General features: G+C 43.6%; 1 protein-coding gene across 1 annotated transcript in view; it reads right to left on the bottom strand.

Moving 5' to 3' along the window:
• CDH5 (cadherin 5) overlaps window positions 1–17,599 on the bottom strand; it is a 286,155-nt gene that overhangs the window by 74,569 nt on the left and 193,987 nt on the right. The window contains exons 6-7 of the mRNA XM_069217168.1: window positions 14,405–14,592; window positions 2,861–3,105 (exon numbers count right to left, since the gene is read on the bottom strand). Coding sequence (XP_069073269.1) covers window positions 2,861–3,105; window positions 14,405–14,592 — 433 coding nt within the window. The remainder of the gene's footprint in view (window positions 1–2,860; window positions 3,106–14,404; window positions 14,593–17,599) is intronic.

Raw genomic sequence — 17,599 nt, 5'->3', positions numbered from 1 at the left:
AAAACTGATTGATTGATTGAAACTGATTGAGACATGTTTTAAATCTTGCACCTGCTCCCCTCATCCACTGAAGAGATCACTATTGCCAGTCAAATGCTCTAGGCCATACCAGTGTTTCGTAAAATCCTTTAAAGGTAAAATACCTAATCTTAACATTATTATTAAACATGACACATTGTGTCCCAAAGGAAACAATTAATATTTTTGGGTTTGCTTGAAAGGCATGTTATCACAATAAGGGCTATGTGGTTTTAATGTGAGACAATAGGTGATACCTCTAGAATAACTTTGTCTAATGACAGCATGTTTTAAAAACTGCTTAAGTTGGGATGGGGTCTACTGCTGTAGGTGGTCAATTGAATGTTGTGATTGTGTGGTGGCAGCCCTAGGATTGTTATTAAAAGTTTAATTAAACATTTTATCATTATAAGCTTCCTGCTTTGTTAAATCTTTTAGAGTGCCCAGTGCAAAACTTATTAATTTGTAGGCCCATCTAATGAAGTTTGCCAACACAGTAAAAAAGGTATATATGAGGGCAAATTTAATCTACAATGCCTGGACAGGAACTGCCTAAATTCCAAAGTAACTTGCCTTCATAATGGTTCACGAGTGACCAGTGATACATAGGATAGCGTGGATGGAATCTTTGCTTGGTAGATCTCTAAAAGTGCTTTAACATTTTGCTTGCCTGAGGTATTATAAAATGTTCTTCTTCAGAGCCAGTAAATAATAGATGGGACCTATTTTCCAGGCAGTGATGGGAGACCCTTCTACGACAAACATTTATTTTTACAACCTCTAAAAGGCCTCCACCCAAGTTCCATGTAAAAGGGCAATACTGCCTCTTGCTTCTAAATGGCATTGGTCTTAGTTATGTTTACCGTCAGGTAGTTGTCTCTTGCATATTTAAAAAGAACATCTAAATTCAATCTGCGTGAGATCACAAATGATGACATCATCAGCATATAATAAAACATACAAATCTTGTTGAGCTATAAGAGGAGGTTTAGCAAGGCAGTTTGACAATAGTTATTAGGCAAGGAGCGAGTTGCCTTTTTGTGTATCGGGACTATGATACTCCCTGCCCATTAACTTGGTATATGCCCGAGGCATAGCACGATGCAAAAAGGTGTACTACAAGTTTACTCCAAGTATCCAGGTAGTTCTTCATATCCATAAATGGAATCCCATCTGGATCCATCACTGCCAACAATCTTACTTTATCAATTAGGGACATTATTTATTTATCCTTTGGAGGATTTATTTGCCCGTTGTCCATAGTAGTTTTAGCTATAAGTATTAAAGGCAACTCATGTTGCACTATGGCTGAGTTTTTTGCATATAAATCTGTAAAATAATCGATCGATTCAGAAGGGAAGATTATTAATATAAACCTGTATTGTGCGTGGAGTCTGTAGGTGCAAGAGAAGGCATAAGAAGATACTTTTTTTTATTTAAAAAAGGCAACAGAATGTTGCATCTTTGCAACATTCACATTTTACAATAGCTAGGGTTGATTTGTGGGTATATGAACTTGCGTAGTTCCATATCAAAGGACTCAGAACATTACAATAAATAGCAGCTTCCAGAAAACAGAATAAGGACATTGTAACTGTGCTCTTTGACAAATACAACAGCTGGGCAGAGTGAGACCCTCCTTTCTCCACAGATCACTACACATGAAAATGACATATGTGTATGAGAGCGAGCAAAGTTGATGGGCTGGTTTCTAGATGGATGCTGACAGTCACGTTTCTGACTTCGGACCAAATGGCATAACGGTAGGTACATGACTCAGCATACAGATATAAAAGAGGGCATGTGTATGTTAGCTATTAATAATTTAAGAAGGATTTAGAATAATGAATTAGGGATAGGTAAGGAAATGCGGTTTTGGTGTCCTTAGCATTCACTCTTCTTGCAGATTGTCCACTGACCTGATCAAAATTATTATCGTAGTTTTTGCTCACATGATTTGCTAAAGATTAGTATGTAATAATATGTTTATGGTAAAATACCAATTCTTGTATGCATACTATTGTCGAAAGTTTGAGGAGTAGCATTATAAATCATTGCAGAGCAGAACTCTCTGACATGTTTTTCTGACTCATTATACTATCCATAAGATAATAACCTCTCTGATCAGAAAAAGGCTATAGTTTTGTTTTGGAGGCTAGGAAATCTATCGGATGTGACTCCGATACTTTCAAGAAACATATAATACACTTTGCAACCTATAACCCTGAGAATCCAAAACCAAAGAGATTCTAACACAATGCTATATTGTTTCTAGCATTATTTCAGTTTAATAAATTCAGACTAACAAGTTGTACTTCAAATGTGGAAAATATAATTTGTAAATCTCTGAAATCTACATTTAAAAAGTCATGAACAATTTGCAACTTAATCAATGTACACAGCAAGTGAATTTCGGTTAGTGTATTGCATCAAGTCTGTGTATCATGTATTTATTGCCATCTTGCAAAGTTGGTTGATATGGTACAATACAAATCAACACAGTTCAGTCAATTCCAATCAAACAAGTCCAATCCAATTTGTTTGTATATTGCTAAAGAGACAAAAGCATCAAAGAACTTAATAAAAGTACCTAAAAGGGCAGAATCCCTGAAAGAGCAAGGATTGCATCTCTTTTCAGATGCCATATTGTTATCAGTTTCCGGAAGTGGTGATAGCACAAATACTTAGACTTAAAAGAAACCTAAATAAATAATAAATTAATAACTGTTTGCATTTAGGCATATATACTGGTAATGAACACCTAAAACCATGAAATTCAAAATGGTTTGCATACGTAGTTTAATGCAAAAGATTCAAACAGTGGTTTAGAGGTTTTGCTTACTTGATATTTCTGTTCGCTGCATCAGGATCTTTTGCAGAAACATAGCCAATAATTGTGCTAGGCATATTCTCTTTGACTTCAAAATGGTACAATGGTTGACTAAAAACAGGTGGTTCATCCACATCCAGGACATTGATGATAACTTCTGTGGAGCTTTTCATCTTCGGACCTCCTCCACGATGGATTGTTGGATCAGTTGCCTCAACATTGAATCTGTACTGCTGTATTTTCTCAAAGTCTAAAGGCTGAAAAAGATGTAAATTATGTAAATTTTGCTATTGCATTTTTCAGTTTTAGGATAAAGAAAACAGAAACAGGTTAAATAAAACTGTGAATCTAATGGTTTGGATTTGTTGGGAACAATAACATCGTAGCACTGAGTCCCATGTATAGGAAAATAATAGGAGATCGACAAACGTAGGAAACTGGATGGCCGACCCCTACTCTTAGGATGTCATCCATGCCCCCAACATAGACCAAGGCACCTTCTGGGATGCTCTCTCGGCCGAACTAGTTCACCACACCCAAGTCATGGATCCTCAGAGGTGATTAGATTTGTGTATTGGATCCAGACTTGTACAGGTCCAACCCCCACTGCTGTGCTCCCCTCCTTCTACACAGGCCAGCTGCCTCCAGAGCTGGGCATGATATTGGTCCCTAGCAGATGCCTGGAGATAAATACACCCCAGGACTAAACTCTACTCCTTGCACTCAATAACCCAAATCCTCTACGTCTGTCTGGATTACTTTCTGTGCTCCACCTTCTCACTTCCCTTCGTATGCTACTCAGACTATCCACCCTCTGACACTGGTGTGGCCGCTGCCTTGCCCCTGTCTGGAGATCCTGTCTTCTGCATGGGCTGCAACCCAAGTCTGGCAATAGTTTGCCAAAAATCATAATATGATCACCACCAGAACCTTCAAGGTAGTAACGAGGGGTACCTGTATACAGGAGATAGTGGGAGTCTGTTGGACACTGGACAGGGAGATAGTGGACACCAAGCCTTGTCATGCTCAACTGTGGACGATAGCAGACTGAGACACCACCATTTCCCTAACCTACGCAAACATGAAATGAAGTACACCAACCTCCTAAAAAGCTTGCAGTGGTTTAATTTCATGACTCATGCATCCAAAATTCATAGAGAAAGAGATAAATCAGGCCGTCTTTTAGGCTGGCTACTCAGTCATGAAACCACTGCTAACCCAATTACAGAAATGTGCTCACTCTCAGGTGGCCTAGTGTGCTCCCAGGGTGAGATATTGCGGGAATTTCGCACCTATTAATCTTCTATTTACCAATCCCCCACAGACAATATGGCAGGAGCACCATGTCTCTCTGGCAGGTGTAACCCTTCCGTTCAATCCCGCCGCCACTAGAACCTCCCTGGGTGGCCCCACCACAACACAAGGTGACACAAGCAATCCGTGACCTAGATCATAACAAAACCCCTGGTCTAGACAGACTGCCACTGGAGTATTATGCCACTTTTTCCCTGCTCTTGGCTCCCCAGCTCACGGAGATGTTTGAAGCAGCTCTCTATACCGGCGAGCTCCTGCAGTCTCTTCGAGAGTACCTCCTAGTTTCTGTCCCCAAGCCAAGTGACGATCCCACGCTTTTTGGGTCCCACAGGCCCATTGCCGTTCTTGGGGCTGACTACAACATTTGGGGTAAGATCCTTGGCAACAGATATGGAATAGAATAGGGGTTAGAGCACATCCCAGAACATACAGTGTTTTTTTCATGTACAAGATCACGTCCAAGGCCATTTTCCAAATGCCGCCTGCCTTATATTGGACCTGGAGAAAACATCTGGTACGCTATCATTGGACTATCTTTTTCAGGTGCTCGATCGTATGGGTGTCGGGAAGCAGCTACTTGCCTGTGCCTGGTTACTCTATAAAAATCCAAAATCCCGGATCCGCCTGGGCTGTCTTATCACAGCCTCCTTTCCAGTAGGATGAGGTACCCAATAAGGATGCCCACTCACCCCCTCCTCTTCACAATGTCATAGCAATCCTTAGCCATTCAACTGCGCAGAGAGGGCCAGGAAAGGACAGAACACATGCTATGCTGCTTTACGCTGACAATTTAATTCTGTACCTCTGAGATGTATTGTCTGACCTCTCCTTGCTCCATGCTTCCTTGGTTAACTTTGCCACAGCCACAGGCTTACGGGTCAACTGGACCAAATCAGTGATTTACCCACTCTGTCCCAATCAACCACCACGTAACATGCTCTTTGGTGAGGCACAGCTCTGCTGGTACAGCATGGTGATCAGCTATCTGGGGATTTATTTATATCATGCCTCTCTTGATCTGTATGAAAGAACATCTGCAAGGCCCTGGTAGGCATCAGGTCCTAGGTACCCTTCTGGCAGTCCCAACCCCTACCTCCATTTGGTGAGACAGTATTGGCAAGGATGGTCAAACAACCTCAGCTCTTGTACTACTTTGCTAACCTTCCAGTCCTCCGGCCAAAATCATTCTTCACTAAACCAGACTCCCTCCTGTCCACATTTATCTGGGGGAACAAATGCCTCTGTGTTGCCCTCAGAAAATTACAACTTCTGGTAGGTGGGGGCGTCCAGGAGCCACCTCCTTCGAAGCATATTATTGCGTTTGACATTAGCACGTTATTCGGCGAAACTAGTGATGATCGAGGTATTATGCAAAATAGCCACAATGCAAAATCTACTCTTTCTGAGGGTGCTGTTCTCGTCTCCTTGGACTCTGCAGATGGCGACTGCTCCCACTTCTATGCTCCACATCCACCGCCTCACATGTGAGAAACTGGCATACACCCCTGCTTTCCCCTGGCCGCACTCCCCCGCTTCCCTAGTTTATTTTCATCCACAGACATGCTAGCCTAGACAGCACAGCCACTGCTTACGGTGGGCGACCTGTTCTCCGAAGGCCAACCCTCTTGTACAACCAAATGCCCATGGACCATGCCCTCCCACCGGATCAGTTTCTTACACACCAGTAACCCTGCAAAACCTGTCACACCTGCACATCGCACTACAGGTGGAACCGGTTATCCATCTGGTCCTGCAGACCATACTTATGATGGGCAGAGGTCGCCACATTATGACATGGCTAAATAGGGTGATTCATGAATTTATGGACACCCCTCTTACCACACTGAGGAATAGATGGGAGGACGACTTTGATAGGGCACTTCATGACAAGGAATGGGAGCAGGCATTTGAATATGTCCAGCAGGTCTCTCTTCCAAAACTCCTGGTTCAAGAACATTTAATTTTAATGCTACACAGGGTGCTACTTACCCCTGTCCAACTGAACTGTTATTACCCTGGTGCACACATTACATGGCCACGCTGTCTCACACCTGGTGTGGATCTCAAGCTTATACTTTGGTCTTTCACCGATTTACAAAGTTACTGACAGTCAGTGTATGACACCCGGCAGGAGGTCACAGAATTTTGTTGAAGAGATTCTCCTGTAACAGGAAGAACGGACCGATGTTACATTCAGTGTCATCCAGATGGTCCGTCATTTTGCTTGGCATTGGGAAACTGGAGAGTTGTCCTGCTTCCAGGGAAAGGTTGTTCCTGATTTGCCCATTTGGTGTGAATTGATATTGAGAGTCTTGGTATGAATTGATATTGAGAGTCTTCTAGAAGTTTCTTTCATGCTTTTTAGCCGGACCATAATCCTGACTTCAATGTGAAAAAACGAATTCTCAACTCTGTTAATTTCCCCTGCTCAAGTGTTATTGTCTAATCTAGATCACTCGTAATTTTCTCCTCATCTTAAACTTGGTTCATTTGATGCTGATACCGCTCTTATAGAATTTAGCACTTAACACTTTTGATCCTTTATTTAGAATAGGGAAACCCCTTTATGGTACTCGCCTTCCTGATATTATATCTGCTATATATATAGTAATATTTTGCATCTTTTTTCTCATAATGTACAAATTCAGATTGCATGAACATTTAAATATGTATGTTGTTACAATATATTTTCTGCAATTTTCCTGATTGATTTGATTTGTAATCTGAACTAAATTGCTAATAAAACCCTTAAAGTTTGAACAACATCCTCTCTGTTATTTCTGTGAAGTCACATTGACTTCACAGTACTTGAAATGTATTGCTGATGTTAGCTCCTTTCTTAAGCTTTAGGTCGACACTCAACAGTCCATAGGACCAGTAGGGGATTGCTCCATCAGAACTCACAGTAACAGTGAAGACACTGAAAACATGAGCATGGATATATGCTCTTCACAGTCTATAGTACATTAGAATTATGCAGGCCTCTTCTAGTATGAGCGTAAACAGAGTACCAAGATCAATGTTCTCAGGGTTAAAATGAATGACAGAGTGTCTGTATGATCTGGAATGTCAGTTACAATAAATAATAGGACATGATCCACTCACGATTAGGATGGGGGTTCTATGTGTGTATGAAGGAATTCTACCGAAGGAATGACAAGTTTAGTATGCATAAAAGGGATGTAAAACCTGAGATAAAATTGAGCAGATCTCTAATACTCAAAATAAAAGGTTAAGCGTTTATGAGCCAGATAGTCCATTCTCACCTTATAGTGAACATGCCACTGCGATTAACTGTGAATGCTTAAGAGAGAATGAGGTAATCATAGTCACAATAATTGGTGGAAGGTTGTGCAACTTTTCCAAATTAAGGCTAAAGTTAACAATGCAGTGTAATTTGATGCATTTGTGTAATACCTCAATAGTGTAAGGTTAGAAAAAGATTTTGTGCAGAAAGCAAACTGCTGGGCAGTGGTCTCTTAACAGTGTGATATGTTGTTCAGATGAGTAAATCCTAGTACAATTAATATTTAGGGTCATTTGATTGTGACTGGTTGTGGTAGGGAAAGACAGCATGTGTTTGGGAAACCTTACATGCATTTAATTTAGACACTGAAAAAACAGGATTTACTGTGTTGTGTGGTGACCTTCTCGATTAGCGAGGTGTCCTTTTTGGATCATGGACGCAGGAAAACATTGATCTGTCCTGTACATCATTTATAATATGTTCTGGGTGATTGCCCCTCAAAGCCAATAATAGTTCAAAGTGAACTTAAACATAAACTTTGTTATGCATGACATCCCAGTATTTTAGTTTTAGTTCACTTACTTTTGATCCATACCTTATAAAATGCAACAGAAGTAGAAAACATGTTTCTCTGCCATCCAGTCCCGTTAGTGACAAACTGTATTATACCCATAGCCAGTTAAACCCAGGGTACCCCTAGCTTTTGCTGGGAGGGAAAAAGTCTGTATTGACTATACCTGTTGTTTCTTCCACAACAATATATTCTTGGTCCCTGTAGGACTGGTTCCTCTGTGCATGGTCAACCCCAAACAAGTTGCCTTCCTCCTCTGTCTTACTGACCTTATTTTTGCTGGCTGTAGAACTCTGTTCACCTTAGCATTGCTAACCAGTAGAAAAGTGATGCGCTTTCTCCTCTAAACATGGCAACAGTGGCTGATACACAACTGGAATATTTAATTTACTTATACGTCCCTAGTAAAGTGGCACTACATGTGCCCACTGCCTGTAACTGGAATTCTGATAGTGGTTCTGCAACACTGATTGTGCCACCCACTTAAGTAGCCATTTAAACATGTCTCAGGCATACCATTGCAGCCTGTGTGTGTGTTGCTTTAAAATGACATTTGGACCTGGCAAAAAAAACCTTTTCCAGGCTCAAACCTTCCATTTCAATACATATACGTCACCTGTATCATAGGCCCTGAAAAGCCCAGTGGGCAGGGTCCAATGCATTAAAAAAGCAGAGCATGTACTTCTAAGGTTTACATATGCTGGTAGTGAAAAACTTTTAAGTTAGTTTTCACTACTGCAAGGCCTAGGTCCCCCATAGGATAACATTGGAGTTACCTTATTACATTTAATAAGTGTAATTTTCAAACGGTGATAGGTAAACAGTTCATATTTGGTGTCCCTGGAATCACAATTTAAAATCCTCATGTATGGAGACGTCCGATTTAAAACGGTAATTCTGAAAGTACTACTTTAAAAAAGTTGACATTTCCCTGCCGTAGCCATGTAGTGCCTGTAGCCTGTACTTGGGTCACATGATTAGGTGTAGCTGACAGTTCATATTTGTGTATACCTCCTAGAAAGCCACACATAATAGGGAGCTTAGGATGGCCTAGACTGGCATGATGACACAAAGGACTGCATACCCCTTGTGGATAATAGATAGGGCTGTCTGAGGACTTCACAAAGAAACCTCTAGAAGCTTCCCCCCCCTTCAAAGACACTATGGGGTATAATTACTGGACCTCAGATACTCTTCAGTACACTTGAGTACACTTCCTGTTACAGCCCCTGGGTGCAGCGATGTCCTGACCCCCAAGTGGTGTCTCTCAGGTGTTGTACCCTTGGTTGGGCTCACAGGTGCTGAAATCAAGCTTTTGGGCTCTTCACAAAAGCGAAGAGACCTGTTCACAACGAGACCTTGTTGTTCACACTGCTTTTAGGGTCTAGAGCTCGCTCCCCATGCGCGCAGCTCCACCAGGTTGTGCCCGTGTCCTTCACCCCGCCCATGCTGCTGTCGCGTGTTCGAGGCACTCCACTATCCGCATGAGCCTGCGCCTCATCCATGGGGTCTAGTGGGCTGCTCTGGTAAGAGTTCCTAGAATTGTGCCTTAATTCCTGTGCTTTTACTTTATTGTGCCTTATTTCCTTTGCTTGTACTTCATCTGTGCCGTTTTTTGCCCCTTGTGCTCTGTGCCCCTTGCACTCCATTTTTGGCTCTCCTGAGCTGTTTCTGCCTCTCTGCCTCCCGCCGCTGCATCCCTGCGACCCTGCCCCCTTGCGCCCCCATTCTCTCTTTCCTCCATCCTCCCAGCTTCTCCTCCCTCCCACCTCCCCTTCTTAATGGCGTCCGCTGCACGTCACAGTGAGTGACCTCTGACGTGCTTTTAGGGTCTAGAGCTCGCTCCCCATGCACACAGCTCCACCAAGTTGTGCCCGTGTCCTTCACCCCACCCAAGCTGCTGTCGCGTGTTCGAGGCCCTCCACCACCCGCAGACACCCGCCTGTGCCTCATCCCTGGGGTTTAGTGGGCTGCTCTGGTATGCATTCCTAGAATTGTGCCATATTCTCTGTGCTTTTACTTTATTGTGCCTTATTTCTTTTGCTTGTACTTAATCTGTGCCGTTTTTTGCCCCTTGTGTTCTGTGCCCCTTGTGCTCCATTTTCAGCTCTCCTGAGCCGTTTCTGCCTCTCTGCCTCCCGCCGCTGCATCTCTGCAGCCCCGCCCCCTCATGCCCCCATTCACTCTTCCCACCCACCTCCCAGCTGTGCCTCCCTCCCACCTCCCCTTCTTAATGGCGGCAGCTGCGCGGGTGCGCAGTGGATGCGCCGTTGGCGTGCCGGAGGCGCACCAGAGGCAAGCCCGGCTGTGCCTGTCCGTGCCTGGACCGCGCCCAGCACCAGTCTCCTTGGTGCACTGGGCTCCCGCACCACCAGACGCCGCTACACAGCCAGTGACCACCAAGCCCTCAATCCTGGACGCTCCTCCGTCTGCTTCCAGTCCACTCCAAAGCGCACCAAGGGACCCTTTTCCTGCAGAGCTTGCAGTTTCACTTGCACCCTAACTACCAAGCACCGCAACAGACCCGCCGACAACCACCTCAGCTGCATTCTCCTCAACACCTGCTCTGTCCACAAACATGCTATCGAACTCTGGGACCTACTGACCTCATCATCACCTGACATCGCATTCCTCACCGAAACCTGGATGAACCCAGCCTCGGAACCCGACATAGCCATAGCCATCCCTGAAGGATACAAAATCACAAGAAGAGACCGCACCAACAAACCAGGAGGAGGAATCACCATAGTCCACAAAAGCACCATCAGAGTCTCAACCAGCACCCACGACACCCTCAACCCCGCCAAGCACCTCCATTTCAAAATTCACGTCAAATCCAACACCACTCTCAGAGGAACACTGGTCTACAGACCCCCGGTCCCCCCGCCCTCACTTCTGCGACACCATTGCCGACATCATCAGCACCCAAGCCCTCACCTCAACAGAGTACGTCCTCCTCGGCGACCTGAATTTTCACTTAGAAAACACCAATGATATCAACACCACCAACTTGCTCAACAACCTGCCAACCTCGGCCTCAAACAACTCATCTCATCACCCACTCACACCGCAGGCCACACACTCGACCCCATCTTCTCAGCCAGCAGCCACATCTCCTTCAGCCACACCACCGATCTACATTGGACCGACCATCGCTGCATCCATTTCTCCTTCCAGAAGCCAGTAACTCACCACCACCCTACACAACCCTCCCACCGCTACTGGAGCAAAATCTCAACAGAACAGCTGGTCTCCACCCTCGCCCAGACCCACCTCCTGGGACCCCAGACCCCAACACAGCCACCGCCAACCTGCATCAATGGATAGATGACTGTGCCAACACCCTCTCGCCGCTCAAACAACCCTTAGACACCCACTACAGCACCAAAGCTAGCTGGTTCACCCCTGACCTGCAGGCCTCCAAACAGGAATGCCGAAGAATGGAGAAAACCTGGCACCACAAACCTACCGAATCCAAACACATCACCCTCAAGACTGCCATCCACAAACATCACCAGCTGATCCGCACCACCAAAAGAGCCTACTACCTAAGCCGCATAAACACCAACGTTCACAACAGCAAAGAGCTCTCCGGCATCTCCAACCCAAGGCCCTGCTCCAACAAACCCCCACCATCTCAGGTGCTCTGCAACTCCCTCACCACCTATTTCCGTCAAACGATCGAAGACATTCACAACAGCTTCAACCCCTAGACCCACCAGCCAACCACAGACACCCACGACCCGAGCGCACCAAGCAACACCAACCTCCTATGCACCTAGACCCACGTCAACAATGAAGACACTGTCAACACCATGGCCTCCATCTACTCTGGCTCCCCCTTGGACCTTTGCCCACACCATATCTTCAATATAGCCAGCAATATCACTGCCCCCCACCTCCGAGCCATCATCAACAGCTCCTTTGAGACAGCCACCTTCCCGGAGAGCTGGAAACACGCCAATGTCAACGCCCTGTTGAAGAAACCCAAGGAGGACCCAGATGACCCCAATAATTACCAGCCCATCTTCCTCCTCCCCTTCCCAGCAAATGTCATCGAGGAAATCGTGAACAGCCAACTATCCTGAATCCTGGAAGACAGCAAGGCGCTCTACACCTCCCAATCCGGATTCCGCAAGAACCACAGCACTGAGACCGCGCTCATCGCTGCTACGGATGACATCAGGACCATGCTCGAAGAAGGCGAAACCGCAGCGCTCATCCTCCTGGACCTCTCTGCAGCCTTCAACACCGTTTGTCACCACACCCTCCGCACACACCTCCACAACGCCGGGATCCGCGGCAAGGCTCTTGACTGGATATCTTCATTCCTGTCTAGCAGAACCCAGAGAGTCCGCCTTCCGCCTTTTCTGTCCGAAGCCACCAAGACCATCTGTGGCATCCCCCAAGGATCCTCCCTCAGCCCAACGCTCTTCAATGTCTACATGGCCCCACTCCCCAACATCGCGTGAACCCACCACATCAACATAGTATCCTACGCAGACGACACCCAGCTGATCCTCTCCCTCACGAAAGACCCTGCAACTGCAAAAAACAACCTCCACAATGGACTTCACGCCATTGCCAACTGGATGAAATCAAGCCGCCTCAAGTTAAACACTGACAAAACAGAAATCCTCATCTTCGGCACCGACCTCTCAGCTTGGAAAGACTCCTGCTGGCCTACCTCCCTAGGAACCACACCCACACCCAACACTCAAGCATGCAACCTAGGTTTCATCCTGGACTCAGCACTCAGCATGACCCAGCAGGTCAACGCAATCTCTTCTTCCTGCTACAACACCCTTCGCATGCTCTGCAAGATTCTCAAATGGATTCCCGTCGAAACCAGAAAAACAGTCACTCACGCTCTTGTCAGCAGCCGATTAGACTACAAAAATGCACTCTACGCGGGAACTACGGCCAAACTCCAAACGAAAATGCAACGAATCCAAAACGCATCCGCCCGCCTCATTCTCAACATCCCACGCCGCGACCACATCTCAGCCCACCTCAGAGACCTACACTGGCTACCCGTAACGAAGAGGATCACGTTCAAACTCCTCACCCACGCACACAAAGCCCTTCACAACACTGGTCCGGCCTACCTCAACGACAGACTCACCTTCCACACTCCCACCAGCCATCTCTGCTCCGCCAGCCTCGCCCTCGCCTCCATCCCCCGCATCCGTCACCACACTGCCGGGGGAAGATCCTTCTCTCACCTCGCTGCCAAGACCTGGAATTCCCTACCGCTCTACCTACGCCAGACCCAGGACCTCCTGACATTCAGGAAACGCTTCAAAACATGGCTATTCGATCAGTAGCTCCACCCCTCCAGCCCCTTGAGACCCTGACGGGTGAGTAGCACGCTTTATAAATCTCTTGATTGATTAATTGATTGAAATCAGCACAAAGCTCCGTCAGCCAAACTCTTGGCATTACAGCATTCAATCAATAATAGCATTTATAAAGTGCAGCACCATCATCCCTAAGGGCATCTGCATTGACTGCTGGTGCAGACCCCTACCGTGAAACTCCAGCAAAGCCCATCGGCCACACTGATTCTGTAATGTTCTCCCTGCTTGTCATGGCCCTCTGCAATGCGAACGCGACTCTTGGAACAACCTTCAGAAGATAATCCTTTAGTGAGACTAACCTGAAACTGTATCTGACCAGCACTCTATTGCGGTCGGCCTGAACTTTTGAATTTGACCTGGTCAAACATGACCAGATCTCTATGGTTGGCGCTTTGTGCTTTTAGGTGCTATTTTCCACTCTAATGGTAACAATTTCATAAGTCCAGTTCTACTGATTGGGTTTTTGTTGTTTTGGTCTTGATTTATTTATTAAAGTTTGCTCTATTTTTCTAACTTGGTGTTGGATCTTTTTGTGTGGTGCTCTCTCTGTTTTGCTGTTAGAAGTGCTGCACGTTGCATCTAAGTTACACCTGCCTGATCTGTGCAAAGCTACCCGGGGTTGAGCACTGGTTAATTTGTGGTTTGCTTGTGTCTTAGCCTGACAAGGATTGTGGTTGCTGCTTCACCAGAGCTCACACCCCAGTCAACAAGTGATGAAACTTCTTACAGTCCTGGAAGTTTCAATGTATTTTTCCCATTAGACCGAGTTTAAGGAATCCTTAATCAACCAGGACCACCAAATTACAATTGAGACCTCTTTGGTGTGCTATGGTATGTGACTAATCTTATAGTCCCAAACCATGGTCTCAACTCCTTTCACAGTTTACCCTAGGTTCAGTGATCGTAAGGATTCTTGGAACATATATGCAACGACATAAAAATTATTATGTTTTCAAAGTACACAAAATGTGTTAACATGGGAGCATTGTTAGAGAAACTAGTCAAATGGTTGCCACTAATATGCACAGTTCCAGATATCATTGACGGTAGTCGATCAGTAATACCTTTTTTAATCCAATAATTCCTTGATTAGTAATGGCATTTGTCACAATTGAAAACGTATCTTCAAATTTTCCATTAACAAAGCTAAACTTAGTTTTCCTGTTTTGTGGCTCGTCAATGTCTTCCACTTTCAATCTGCCAACTTCACCCGATAGCCGAACGTTCTCTGGAACACTGATGGAAAACTGTTCTGCAAACAAAAAGGTGAACATTAAAGGACTATATCCAACCAACACTCACAAAGAAAATTGTTCTTTTTCACTCTGTAATAGAAACCTTTAAATAAAGTGTAGCTGTTAGGATTTCATCAAGCGAATTAGGGAAGAGGCATTGGTGCAAGAACCTCTGAAATCATGCAGACACATTGAAATTCCTGAGGTAGACTGAAGACAGTAGAGGACAGGGTCCACACAAACACCCATAATGTCTGAAACAGTCAGTTCTGGGTCAATGCCAGCAGCCCAAGCACATTGGTTAAAGGTTACCATACAGGGGGGTCAGAAGTAGCAAGATGAGTCCTGGCAAGTTCTAGTATGCTCCTGCTCCTGATAAGTTTGCCACTTGTTTGCTTTCCTCACCTTTGTTGTTTTGTACCTTTCTCGGTTTCTGTCCCCTTTGAATCCCTTTGTGCTACTCCCTGTTATAATTTTTACTTCTTTACCAGCAAATAACAGCAAATGGCCTTAATCACCATTGAGACCATTGGTCTGACAGAGTACTCTTTGCTGGTTCCTTCAGGGCCCCAAGGGAATTTTTTGGAGCTTACAGTGCTCACCAGTGTGCATTTGTCTCAAGTATCCAGTATGTCACTTATGGCCTTTGCACAATATTTTATATTTCAATGATACTTCAAATATAAAATATATATGTATATCTATATACATATCTATATCTATATATATTTATATATATATATAAATATATATATGTATATATATATATATACACACTCTCCTTCAATATTAAAAAGGAATACGCCACTCCACAGCTGCTGAAAAACAATTTATTGACACGCTAAGGAACGCGTTTTGGCATTTATGCCTTTGTCTACCTCGCGGTTGTCATCTTGGATTCTCTTTTTATACCATATGATCTATTTGACACATCTAATCATTTCTTGAATCTCATTCAATTTTAGTTATTATGGCATATTCCCAGTACCAATTAATTTCTCACATAATGTTTCAATAAAAGTTAATATTTTAACTTATCTCAAATTCTACTCTTAAATCACTCTACAAACAAACAACATAATGATGTGAATAGCCATGAAATTGAACGTATCACTAATTTCCCTCAAAATCCCTCCAAGCAAAAACATCATAATGAAATCAATAATTATAAAGTTAACATATCATTTCATCTTAATTATGATAAATGCGCACTTCCAAAATTGAAAAATAGCACCTATAAATCCTAAATTCTAAACAATTTCTATGTTACATTTTTCATACATGTTTATCACTGAATCTAACAATTTCCCTAGTTGCAATAGTGCTACCTATTAAAAAATCACTTAATTCTACTAATACTGATATAATAATGGTTACCCAATTTCTAAACCTATATCCTAATTTAATTAATTATGGGCATGACATGTAATCAATAGTGAATCACCAACATACATTTTCAACACTAGAATTAACTATAAATGTATAAACATTTTCTCACTACTATTCAATCTATTAGGTTCTTTAGCATCCAACATGATTATATACCTTGATTCTAATGTTCTTAATTTCAACTCCCTATTACCACCTTTGATATTCTTAGTTATCCCCTTCGCTGCCAGGCCTTTTTCCCTCCTGTGATGAGCCTTTTTTTAGCTATTTGAGGTAGTTCGCGACTAGGACTTCATAACTTTTTCTCCACATAAGCTACCCATGCCAAGTTTTTGTCCTTTTCTACCACATCCTAGGGATTCTAGAGTTTGTGGGTTCCCCTGAAGGAGAACAAGAAATTAGCCAAAATACAGGGAAAATTTTGTTTTTTAAAACAAATTGGAAAAAGGGCTGCAGAAGACGGCTTGTGCTTTTTCCCCCTGAAATGGCACCAAAAAAAGGGTTTGTGGTGCTAAAATCACCATCTTCCCAGCTTTCAGGAACAGGCAGAGTTGAATTAGAAAACTAAATTTTTCAACACAATTTTGACATTTTACTGACACATACCCCATTTTTACTATTTTTGTGCTTTCAGCCTCTTTCCAGTTAGTGACAGAAATGGGTGAGAAACCAGTGCTGGATCCCAGTAAGCTAAACATTTCTGAAACGTAGACTAAATTCTGAATTCAGCAAGGGGTCATTTGTGTAGACCCTACAAGTGTTTCCTACAGAAAATAACAGCTGAAATAAAAGAATATTGAAATTGAGGTGAAAAAATCAGCCATTTGTGTCCACATTTTACTCTGTAACTTTTTCCTGCGATGTCATATTTTTAAAAACAATATACCATTACGTCTGCTGGACTCTTCTGGTTGTGGGTATATATAGGGCTTGTAGGTCCATCAAGAACCCTAGGTACCCAGAGCCAATAAATGAGCTGCTCCTTGCAATGAGTTTTCATTCTATAATGGGTATACAGCAATTAATTTGCTAAATATAAAAAGTGAAAATAGGTATCAAGAAAACCTTTGTATTTCCAAAACGGCCATAAGATAAGGTGTTGAGAAGCAGTGGCTATTTGCAAATTTCTGAATTCCGGGGTGCCCATACTAGCATGAGAATTACAGGGAATTTCTCAAATAGACGTCTTTTTTACACACTGTCTTACATTTGGAAGGAAAACATTTAGAGAAAGACAAGGGGCAATAATAATTTTTTTGCTACTCTGTGTTCCCCTAAGTTTCCCGATAAAAATGGTACCTCACTTGTGTGGGTAGGCCTAATGCTCGCGACAGGAAACACAAAATGGACACATCACATTTTTACATTGAAATCTGACATGTTCTTTGCAAAGTGCCTACCTGTGGATTTTGGCTTCTAGCTCAGTCGGCACCTAGGCAAACCTGTGCAGTTTTGAAAACTAGACACCTAGGGGAATCCAGGATGTGGTGACTTGTGGGCCTCTGACCCCGTTCTGTTACCCAGAATCCTTTGCAAACATCAAAATTTGATCAAAAAATTAACTTTTTCCTCTCATTTTAGTGACAGAAAGTTCTGGAATCTGAGAGGAGCCACAAATTTCCTTTCACCCAGTGT

Source organism: Pleurodeles waltl, chromosome 12 (genome assembly GCF_031143425.1).
Source record: "Pleurodeles waltl isolate 20211129_DDA chromosome 12, aPleWal1.hap1.20221129, whole genome shotgun sequence".
Taxonomy (NCBI): Eukaryota; Metazoa; Chordata; class Amphibia; order Caudata; family Salamandridae; genus Pleurodeles; species Pleurodeles waltl.
This window is presented reverse-complemented; position numbering and strand designations above follow the sequence as displayed.